This window comes from Apus apus, chromosome Z (assembly GCF_020740795.1).
Source record: "Apus apus isolate bApuApu2 chromosome Z, bApuApu2.pri.cur, whole genome shotgun sequence".
In the NCBI taxonomy this organism is placed as follows: Eukaryota; Metazoa; Chordata; class Aves; order Apodiformes; family Apodidae; genus Apus; species Apus apus.
Window position 1 is genome coordinate 54260646 of NC_067312.1, and position 12288 is coordinate 54272933.

Here is a 12288-nt window from a genome sequence, read left to right on the forward strand (position 1 = left end):
ATGTTCTGGCATCCTCTAGAGTCCCTTCTGGCTCCAGACCTCCCTTTGTGCCAGGAGCTGTACAATTTGTATCATACATGCTGCAAAATCACAGCTTGGGGGTGACTTCTTATTGCTCTTACTCTTCTAGATACCTGACACATTTTCTCTGTGGTAAGGGTGGGAAAATCAGTTCAGATAACAGCAGTGTGGACACAGCTGAGACAAGTAAACTGTTTTGTTTCATTGAGTCCATGTTCATTTATTCCTTGCTCAGATTTTACAGTCCTGAGAAACGTGCCCGCTGAGCGATTTTCACTTTCCTTTTTTTTAATTTTTCCTTTTTTTTTCAAGGTAGAGGATTTAAAACACATATTTCCTGTCTGCAGAACATTCAGATGTGTTAAAAGGCTGGTCACATGATCTGAGAAGTTTGTTGGGAATGTACAAGGAAAGCAGTTAGGAGCTCAGAGATAACGGAAATGACCATTTTTTATGCTGATGGAATGTAGAGATGATGGAGGCCACAGGAGGATTTGGAAACAAATGAAAATTTACTCATCATTATTATTAAAACCTTGCCTAAGTAGAAAAAATTGTCCACCCTTGGAAGTGTCCTTCTCCATGAGAGATACTGCTAATTAAATAACTCAGCCCCATCTCTGGTACCTATTTTAATCTCCAGTGATTACTTTATGGATTCCATACTGTGCAGAGAGCCAAGGCTCCCAGTGAAGGGCAAAAACTAAAAAAGGTACTTGGAGTTTAAGCTTATTTGAGATTAATTTCTTTAGTAAAGCTTTTGTTCAGTGTCACCATCAGCTTTTTTTGGATCAGACTGTTCATCTAGCAGAAGTAAGAGCAGGACTGTGAAAGTTAGAGAAGACACAGGCTTTTCAGGAAAAAAAAAAAGCTATGGGCTTTTGTGAAAATTAAAATCATAATGACCACTGCTGTGAGAAAAAGTCTGTTAAAATTAGCATAATAAAAAAATTGTGAGAAAAGTCTATATGCATGGCAAACATTTAATCTTTTTTTGCCAGAATTCCTTTAAGTGTGCAACTGTAGAAGGGATTTCTGGCTCCAGAAGTTGAAATTCAGACTCTGAGATCCATGGAAACTTGAGCGTGTTGAGGAGTAATTTCACTGATAACTTTCTGGAAAGGTGCTAATTGGTCAGAGGAAGGGATTTATAATTGGATTTAATATAAAGGACAGGCAAGTGAGCTTTGTTGCTGAGATTCCTGAGAGCTGTGTAACATCTCTGATAGGAGATGACTGATTTCCTCACATTGGAGTGTCACAGAGGTAGCTATTTCACAATGATGGCAGTCACACCAGTACCTCCAGAATCTGGCATTTGTTGGAGTTTTTAAATCTACCTGTGGTTCTTTACTCTTTCTCTCCCAGGAGGGTTATCTTTGTCAGTGTCTTGTATTTTTAAATAACAAGAAAATTCCTTATTAAAGAGGAGTTCAAGAAAGACTGTGATTCCACAATTCAGTGTGCAGGCACACAAAAGTAAGATTAAACCTACAGCTATGCAGTTGTCCCTTTATACAAATGCTTCAAAATGTAGCCTTCAATTTCATAGAAAAATACTGTTGTCCAAAGCAACTTAATACATATTTTTCCAAAACATGAAAAATGTATGTGTGTGTATTCTGTGAAAGTCCAAGAAAGTCATTTAGGAGGAAAGTACTTATAAAAGCACTACATGAATTGACTTCACAGTTAGACAATAGAACTAGTCTATTGTTGCATTCTGAACTTCCTGTGTAGGAGTGTGAAGTACTGGGGAAAGAAAATATCTTTGCAGGTATTTTACTTACACATTCTGTGTGGATATAGAGTTAATACAGAATATTCAGCCTTATCTTAGCATTTCATAAATTCTGAATTCCTACCCAGGCAGCTTCAAAGACCATTCCATGTTGGTTGTGTGCCTAGGTTGCAGAAAGAAAGGAAGAGTGATGAACTAAAAGGCTATAGAGACAGCTTTTCGTTACAGTTCTACCTCTATCTCTAATCTTATCTTTCTAATCTTTTCAGGCAAGCTAGAGGCTGCTACCAGGGGAATAACAAACTCCATTCTCAATACTAATAAAATACAGTATGTTGCAGATGACTGCTCTTGCACACAGTGTTCGTGATAAAAAATTCCTCTCATGAGAAACAGTGATTTTTATGTTTTCATTTTCAGGTGACAACACAGTCCTGTGCTGTTTGGGCACAAATTAAAAGTAAGTAAAATTTTCCTTCAATGAGAAAACAGAAGTTTCCATGGCTTTTCCTGGCAACATAAACTAATAATGGTTGTGGCTCTTTCTTCATTTGCCATTAATGGTCAATTGACTTTGAGGGTTGGAAAGACTAGAGGCAGGAATTTTCTGTATTCCATGGATTCAGAAATCCATTCAAAAACTGATTCTCTGTTTTTTCCCTGGTTTTCAATATTACTGTTTTGTATGCATCACATCCAAATCATTACAGCCGTTTTTGTGCCCAAAGTATTTGAAGCACAGAAGATGTGACATTTCAGAAGCCTGTTTTAAGATTCTATACTGGCTTAAAATAAAATTATTTTTGAAAAAATAATTTTTGAAAACCCAAACAAAACAAAAAAATCAACATTTTCTATTGTTTAGAAGCATATTATTAGTTTTTTTTAAATTCAAGACGTCCTTGTAAAATTAAGTCCTTTTATGAACTTAAAAAAAACATACTGAAAAATGGAAAATGTGGGTAGTTTTTGTACTTTTGTACAGTTTTCTAAAAGTATAATGGCATAGCTTTAAAAGTGGGTGAATTTCTTAGCATGGTTTTGTCTTTTTGTCCATAAAATGTTTCCAGTGAATGAGTTTACCTAGAGGAGTTTGGAATCCACTAGACTTCAAGTTTCCCTCCTTTCCACTGTGGTAGAACATGTTCTCTTCATGTTTCAGCAAAAAGCTGACATTTGCCTTTTGTGATAAAGAAGGTGGCACCACTGTGGTCAGCTACAAACTCTAAATTCTGGCTTAGAGAACTCAACACAAATTTGAGTTAGGAAGTCCAGTAACGTTGAAGAGTAAGACACTACTTTGGAATGATGATAAATCATGTGGCACATGGAGTGCTTGAGGTGCATCTTCCCCACTGTTCACAAAATCCACATCTGACTATTGCTATTACTGATCGTCTGGTGACAATCATGTCTTTATTTCTAGGTTGCCTTTTGTTGTTTACTCTTGTGACTCAGTTAATTTACTGCCACAATTAGAGTATAGTTCAGGAAGTTTGTGGTTGTGGAGACTCAGCTAAGATCAAGGATTTCCTATGTTTGAAGGTTCTATTGCTAAAGCTCTATAAGCAAGAGCTGTAAAATAACTTGGGAAAGACAGAAAACTGTCCTCTCCTGAATTTGTTGTTTCTCAGCTTATAGAGCATCATCAGAGGCTGTCTTATGTGTAGGGGGATTTTGGTTTTGGGATGAGAAGAATAGGCATTGGAAGATGGGAGTAGGACAGGTCAGGCCTTTGGCTTTCTGTTGTAAATCCATTTGCCTTTATTTTTAATGGACTTCTAGCCAAACAGTGCCCTTGGCCTAGTGTACTTTGCAGCTGGAGATGCTGAGAATATTTTTGGGTCACTGAATCCTGTGAGGAGTGTTTCTTAATTCAACTTGTGTGGAAGGCAGACCTGTAAATTAAATCTAAACCAAATGAGCTTGTTTCAGATGCTGTCTAGACAAAGCTACACCTTGTATAATAAATTGTTGTCATAAAAAGTGGCAGAAGGTTGTTAGAGGCATGTTTCCTTCTGTCACAAATAAGTACAAGCAATTTTGAGGGTTTTTCACCAATTATACTCTACAATGTGTAGGGAAGACAATTCTCTCATTTTTATGGAGGACTGACATCTACTCTAGAGATGCATAACTTGCTTATGGTAACTGACGATGCAGCCATATAAGGCCATGTGTAACTTCTGCCAAAACTGAACATGCTGGTAGGTTAAATAGATTTTCAGTTTAGGGTCCCTGTCTTAAATTCCTTTTTTTGCCAGAATCACACCAAGTTTACAGGTGAGAAGTGCCGCACACAGATAGAAGCCTTGCTTCAGTGTACCATGCTTCACTGTGCACTGTTAACAAAGATGGTAAGCCAGTCAGATTCTCCTTATGGCTCTGTATAATTTTTTCTGCTTCAGATCAATTGTTGAGTGTGTTTTGGGTGAATGGCCAGGCAGTTTTGTTTCTGTACATTCAGATGAGCCTAAAAAAGAGTTCAATTTAAATAACAGAAGTTGCTCTTCTGATGTTCAAGCACTTGAATTCTCATTGTGGACATATACAGTAGGTTCACTGAATAAGTACCATTTTTGAAGTAATTTTTTTTGTGGGTTTTTTTTTTCTTAAACAGCAAGTACTCATGCTTGCAAGGTTTGAAAGCAGGTAGAGTTGTGGAATCTTGCAGAAATAAGATCCAGCAACACAGATGTCAGTGGGAAATTGAATAAGAAATAAGTAGCCCTTGACTAATGCTGAAAACAGGATGGGGTTGACTGGAAGGGATTGAGTTTCTGTTCTTCAGGTTATGTTTACCGGTAGTTTTTAGTAATTTAAGTTTTGACAGCAAATTGCTGTAAGCTGCCTGTTCCATCCCTCCGTGGCTTCTGGTATTACAGGTTTGTCTAAGACTGCAATTGCTGGGTTTATTTCTATTCTGTCACTTGGGAGAAGGGAAGGGAAGGGAAGAGAGAAGAGAAAAATCATGCCCAGACTGTAAAGATTTTGAAGGAGATGCATTGAGCCATTTAATAATGAATGAGAATTTTCTGGAACCAGAGACCACCTTGGCATATGAAATTGAATGAAAGTGCCAGTGATAAGAGAATGATGTTGACATTGAGTCAATTGTTGATATTTGGAGGGGAAAAAATGCAGGAAACAGGAATGGAGAAGTATAATGACTTTTGAGAAACACACCATATAATCTTACTTTGTCAACTGGACAGTAACTACTACTTGACTGAGCAGGAAATCCAGCTTCTTAGGTTTTTTTACAGTACTTCAGCTGTGAGCAGAACCAGTTGGTTAGTCACCAGACTACAGTTGCTACAGTATTTGGTATTTCTTTGAATTGTTTTATATTTTTCTTTCAGATTTATCACCCACTCTGCACTACATGACTGCTGTTGGATTAGGGTCAGTTGCTGCTGTCTGCCTTATACTGTTCCTGTCGTTTTCTGCGGCACGGTATGTGTTGTTATTAACACCAGTTTTGTAGTCCTCCTGCACAAGGCTTACATGTTTTTATTTTCAGATAAGTTTTTCTTGCCAACCTGCTTGGTTTAGGCCTCTTGATTTGTTAGAAGCTATTGTCAAGAATTCCTTCAGTGCCCACTACTGCTTGAAGTGATGCTCACGATATCTTTGCAATCACTGGCAAAACATCTGAAAAGTATGGGGCTCATCTTAGTAAAGAAAAGATTCAGACAGTGAGTAGCACTAGGAATTTAGTTGAGAGGTGTTTTGATTTAATGGTAACAAAGTTCATATTCTGTGCTACTCTAAAAGTGAAGTCATACCAACAGAAATGTTGAGGTATTTTTCTGATGTAAGGACCCCATTTCTAGTCTGTCCAAATGGCCTAAAAAGATTGTTTTTTAATAGTGTTGGTCTTCAGCTAAAGGCCACAATAAAAATGACCTAGAAATTTTTAAGAAATTGGTTCCCTCTGTTTCATGATCCATTGTGCAGAGGCAGTAACTTTAAGACTGTCTTCCTTTCAGAGATAAAACAAATATGTGCCTTTAAGCAATCACTGAATATCTAAGTATTTTTAAAATCTCTTGAGTAAAAAATAAATCTTTGACATTGTTTAATATGTTTATATCTAAGAATAATCTTTTGACTTATGTCCCTCAAAAGGCCAGAAGTCTCCACTTGAGGTATGTGGAGTATAGAGCATTGATTAGTTAAAGCTGCTTATTTGACATTCAGAAATAAGAGAATCTAGTCTTATACAAGGCTGGAGAAAGTAGGATTACTTGGATTATTTGTAGTTACCTAAATATCAGTTCTTACAATCTGAATTTCAAAATAAAGGTTCCATGGTGTCTTTCTATAAGTAATTAAGGAAAGGCATCCCAGGATTTCCTTGCCAATAGTATGTAGTGGTAAACTTAAGCTTACAGTTTTGATTTTTTTTTAAAAAAAAAAAACAACCTTGTCAGAATCAGCTTTGACATTTGAGGCAGAATGGGCTGTAACTGTCTTGGTGTTTAAGCTAGCAGTCCTGGCAAAGGACTTACTTATTACAGGAGGAAAGGTGTTTCTAGGCTGTCATGGTGTGAAAGGCTTCTCAGTTACTTCAGTTTCTCTGGCAAAAATGTGAGAGGGATAAAAGTAGTTTTTGAAACTATGTCAAATCAATGGGAATCACAGTGATAGGAGAACTATTTAAGATAATAGACAGTCCTGGAAGAATCATGTATGAATATGAACCAGTTGTGAATAAGTAGAGAGATTAAGTCCTGAACTCCCATTTCAGTCTTCTTTTAAAAGGAGTGAGAGCAAAAAAACCTCAGGTGACATCCTTTTGGAGCTGAGCACATTAAGTACATTTGACAGGGGTCATGCTGTAATGTGATGTAGTGTTGAGGACCAAGACTTGATAATTCAACAAGTGTCTTCTAGGCCCTTGATCCCACCTACAGAAAAAATTTGGACTCCATTCTGGTTTAGAGAATATCAGAGAGATTTAGGCAGAAATTAAAGCTGCCCCATCACAGTAAGAGGCAGAGATGGGAAACCCTAGATGTCATTTGTGAGAAAACCTTTCATAGTGCTCAAAAGAAGGAACCATAACATTCAGAAATAACAAATACTCTTGTAGTTTTAAATAAGCATCAGCTTAATGCCTTTCTGATTAAAAGCATAATTTGAAAAAATCACGTGAAGTCAGTATTCTGCCCCCTCCAGTTGTAAACCCACAGTCCTGTATGAGGCACTGTTCTCCAAATAAATGTGTAGCCCATTGGAAGAAAGAGACAGAGAAGCTCAATGAGTGACATGAGATCCTTCTGATCCAGCTGCAAGTAAGGTGGACTCACAGTGGGTTGCTAGCCTGGCAGAGAAGAGACTGCCAAGAAGCATGATATACAAATATATAAAATGCCATTATAGAAAGACCTGCTTTCTCCCGTTCATAATGCCCAAGGTACAGGTACCATCCATGGGCAGTATACCTGTGTGCTCCTGAATGGTAGGAGAGGGAGGCATGGGAACAGATTGTTGCAAATGCTGTGAAACTGTGGCTTCTGGGTGGTCTGCAAGAGCAGGTTAAGCAAACATTTGCCAGGAATCATGCATCTACAGCTGATCTTGCCACGGTGTCAGGTGAATGGTCTTGGAGTATTTCTTGGGGTCCCCGTAAACTTTCCTGTTCTGCAGCTTCTGTCACAAAGAACCACTCTATTCAAGTACTTACCAGCTTGCTACATGTCTGTTGCCTCAGGGATTAAATTACTGCAGTGGGACAGATTGTGAATTCCCCCTAGCATGGTGCTGGCAGCAGTTTTAATGGCTTCACAGTGAGTTGAACTCTGACCCTGAATTCACAGAACATCCAGCCTGACTGCTGATGTCCTTAGATAGTACTTTTTTTTTTGAGTAAAAAATTCATTAGGCTATAATTGTTATTATTAAGGTGCTCTGTCGCACATCTACCTTGCTTCAATCCTCCTAATCCTTTGCTTCCTTTTACATGTGATACCTATTCAGATGCATAAGGACAGTGCCAAGACTTCAGCTTTCTGAAGATCTGCATTGAGCATGAAGGTTGCTGATGCCAAGGTTAGCGTAGGTCAGGGAGTGCTCAGACCCTATGGGATTGCTTCCTACCCATCTTGCACTGGCTGTAATGTTCATAATTTATACCAGCACCTTAGGTCTTAAAAAAACTGTCATTTATCTCATCAATATGAGTGATGCAAGATCTCTGTCAGGTCCATGTATGAGTCTTGAATGATTTTTAGGTTTTTTGTTTTTATTTTTAACTGTTGTTTTTTTCTTTCTCCAGCTCTTATCTCCACAGCACAGTGCACTCCCCACCTGCTGCTGTAGCCTGTGAGGCTGTACATCTGTCTGCTACAATGGACATGGCACAAACAGGGATTACATCATCATTCCTAGAGACTGAAAATGATTCTCTTCTGTGATGTGCTATGCCCTGAAGTCAACACAGAGAAAATGCACTCTTCTTGCCAAAGCCAGCATCTGTGGGGTATGGACATACCTGCACAGCACATACATACTATAGCATGGGCAGTTGAAATGTGTTTGTTACTAGAAGTGAGGAGTTTATTGTCTCCCCTTGTTCTCAGGTGCTATGGTATACAAAGGAGAACCTTCCCTCACAAGCAGGTTTTTGTCCAAGACGTTATCATGCGTCCCACATGTTGGCCACAGGCTTTCAGCTATTCCAAACACAGGAATGCCTGATAACGAGTGTCTGCATTGTACTTTGTTATGTGAATAAAAAGATCCAATGGAGACTGAAGATCAACTGGCCCATTATGAGAAAGATACAGATCAACCCTTATATCAGTCAGAGTGCCTATTGGATTTCCAAGTTTAAAGGTAGAAGACTTCAGTCAGTCCCTTCTGGGTACTGGTACTTCACTAACAGGTACAGAGTTGTTAGCCATGAAATTGTGGCATATAAATAGTGTCAGCAACAGATGTGTTCCAAAGATAATGCAATCGTTGCTCATAGCAATTAGCAATAATTGCAAATAATACATCAATCTATAAAACTGCAGTTTGCCAAAAAGCTGAGTAGATTTAATGGCATGTGAAACTAAATTAAATAGGGAGCTACCTGTGTTACATGCAGTTTTGCTAATCTCTATAATTACAGCTGAGTGAAGCCCTTAAATAATTTTCTCGTTAACAAACTGGTGTGGAACATCTGGTTAGAGTCACTTAGTAAAGTCCAATTAACTGATTTCTCCTAATTAATATTTTTTTCCTTCTGTAAGAAAGAATGAAGAGCCTTTGATTACTTCCACTCCTGTTCAAAAGTTGCTATGAGTTATATTAGAAAAATTGTTCTCTTAACTGGTAAAATAAAGAAGCAAGAGTTTTGGTTTTGTCTCAGTTTTGTGTTTTACCACTTGGGATATATGATGCCTGTTTTTGGAATTCTAAATGTTTCTGATTCCTGCTAGCTTTATTATTTTAGATGTTCTGTCTCTCTACGTTGTGTAATTTCTTTTTTGATGTTGTCACAGTTTAACTCAGGATGGGCAATTGAACCAGTGGCACCAGTGACAACATTGCAGGGCTCTCGATCTCCTCCCCCTCCCACTAGGTAGGGAAGGAGAGAGAGAATTATGGAGAGAGACTCTCTGGATTGAAAACTGAACTAGACAGCTTTAATTAAACACTAATGACAAAATAAAATGATGTACAATTATATACAAGTATGTACAGGAATGTGCAAAACCCTATTGCCTCCCCCCACCCCCAGCAGCTGCCCCTGCATCTCCTGAGCTGAACAGTCCCAAAATTTCCTGGAGCTGCCAGAGGGAGTGGCAGAGCAGACAGGAGCTGAGGGGAAAGTGGTGAGGGGTCAGAAATGCATGACCCTGGGGATCAACCATGATGGATGGATGGAGTCCTCCCTGGGTGCTGGCCATGGATGGAAGAGAAGGGAAGAAGCAGGAATGGGCTTGACTTCGGTGATGCCTGACCTTACACCGAGCTTATGTAGACGTACATGGAGAGGAATATTTTGGTCAGTTTTGGTGTCCATCTAGTCCACTCCTCCCTATGGGAGGGCTGCACATATGACTCTTCTGCTCCAGTAGCCTCTGCGGCAGCAAAGTGAAGTGACCTTGGCATCTCAGCAGTAACATAAAAATTCCAGCATTATCAGTCCACTGGCTGGAATGAGTGCTGCTAGGTAAGAGACCTTACTGAAGGAAAAAAAAGTCAGTAAAAGGAAAACTGGCTTTATCCTGGCTCAAACCAGGATAGGTGTTTAAAAGTGGGTATTTAAAAGTGTAACAGCAGACTTCATAGTTGGTAGCAAGAGGAATTACAATCCAAGTTACATGAGAGAGCTTGTAAGTGCTGCATCTTACTGGGGGTGCTTTTTTCAGGCCTGAGCAGATGGCATTTCTGCAGTCTAGCTAAATCTGCCCTTCAAGTTAGTAAGTTTTCAGTAGTTAGTAGCTGAGTAAGAAAACCTTTGTCTGCATTAGTGATTAACAGTTGGTACTGTTTTCCTTCACTGCCTGAGAAAGAAAAACTTAACTGTTCACACTCAGCTGCTGTTACTTAAGACCAGCAGTGTTACAGTATGTAATGCAGGACCAGGAACATAAAGCCCATCTTGCCAGTGGCTTCATATGACCTTCAACAAGGAATTTCTTTTCTGTGTGCCTCTTCTTTACCTTGTAATTTCATAATGATAGTTTTTAGAGCAAGGCTGCTTCTTACAAAACATCCACACTTTGCTGGGACTTACATAATGTATTTAATGATTCATTTGGACATCTCTGCACAGCAGACCAGTGCAGTGTATTAATGGCCAGGAATGGATCCATAAGGGAGATGCAATGAGGCAGGTCTCCCTGCCATCCTAAGTTCTCAAAAACAGCTACAGTCATGCACATTTCCCGCTTTCCCTCTGCCTCCTTTGTCACTCTTGGCAGACCTACCTCTGGCTGTGAGCCTGTCTTCATCTGTTGTGTACTTATCTTTCTTACATCTACATCTGTTTCACATTAATGTGGGAAAGCATAGAGAAATAATTTAGCCATGCCTTCCTCTGATAATTGTGCACATGTTAACAGTTTGTTTGTTAGACCCTCTGTCTTTCAGAAACATTGCTCTGTTTCTTCCAAGCTTTCCAATTATATTTTTTAAATTAATTTTTAGGGAGAATGAAGAAAAGGAGTAGCTAGGATAGAAGAAGGATCTGAAAAGTTCTACTCAGAACAGCCCTTGCAGGGCTAAACCAAAAGGACAGCATGAAAATACATTGGCTGTGTTTACTTCTGTCTGTTCCAGAAACAAGCTTGTGCAGTGAAATCAATCCGGTTTTGGAGTACTGCTAATGAAGGCCAGTTTTCTGACATATCATGAGAGGGAAATATGCCATTATGCTAGAAAGGGTTTCACTGCAAATATCATCTTTTAGACTTATGATCCAGATAGCTGATTTCCAAAAATACGTCTTAGGAAAAGATAGTCCTAGCAGGTGCCACCTTGAGTGGGGCTTTGGAGTTAGAGGTGTGTGTCTGTAGGTGTGATGTTGTAACAGAGATTTATAATCCTTTTACTCAAGTTTATGGAATGACACAGCAGCTCTGTATTTTACACATAGAATCCTACCAAGCTAATTGCAACATTGACATAATCACACACTCATAGTTCAAGAAATTCTAGAGACATTTCTAATGATCCTTCACTGCTGTTCCTTCGTTTAACACAGAAATTATTCTTTTTTCTTCCAATGTTTTTTGCTATGCTTCCTCAGATACATGTTTCACAACCAGGCCAAGTAATGTAAAGCCAACTGAGGCTTCTCTGTTTTTACTGTGGATCTGTCCCCATTCATGGGGCTATGTTGAGAGGTTTAGATATGTACCAGTTATCTCCCAAGTGTTTTTGTCTGCAGAGGAAGCAGGAGATTGTTAGCCCTGGTTAAACAATTCTGTGTAAGCTTATGTTGAACTATTTTTTTAATCTTTTTTTCTGTAATAGTGAGATAACATTCAGTCCAGCATTTATGCTCATAATTGGAACTGCTAATAAAATGAAAAAAAACTTTTATTGTAAATGCACTTTCCACTACATGTCACTAATGGGTCCTTTAAATGTTTTTTTTAGATTTCTTTGTTCTGGGCTCAGATTTAACTGTTATCAGTCACCTGTTTCCCAGGTCCTGCATTGTTTTGCAGGGCCATTTCATATTCAGCAGAAATCAGCCAGAGTCCAGCATGAGCTGGCAGATCTGTGATCTCTAGGACAGATGGAAGTATTTCTGTTCCTAGTGGCAGCATTGCTAGGAAGTTATCAAAGTCTCTGAAATACAGAACCATTGCAATTGCTTTAAAGGACAAAGCTGGTGCCTTTGGATGACATTCCGAGGACACTGTGAAATCAGCTGGTGATCTCAGTGCTGAGCTCTAGATGAAAGGAATGAGTGTCAACATTGCAAAGCACCTCTGTAACTGCAGTTCCTGGCAGCAGGAGAAATTACACTGGAGAGCACAGACACTTGTTCCTTTTGCCTCTGGCAGCAGGAAGGT

General features: G+C 39.0%; 1 protein-coding gene across 1 annotated transcript in view; it reads left to right on the forward strand.

Moving 5' to 3' along the window:
• Nucleotides 1-8184, forward strand: part of SUSD1 (sushi domain containing 1) — a 42283-nt gene extending 34099 nt beyond the window's left edge. Inside the window, exons 14-16 of the mRNA XM_051643572.1 lie at nucleotides 2183-2222; nucleotides 5125-5218; nucleotides 8046-8184. Coding sequence (XP_051499532.1) covers nucleotides 2183-2222; nucleotides 5125-5218; nucleotides 8046-8184 — 273 coding nt within the window. The remainder of the gene's footprint in view (nucleotides 1-2182; nucleotides 2223-5124; nucleotides 5219-8045) is intronic.
• Nucleotides 8185-12288: the final 4104 nt, after the last annotated feature.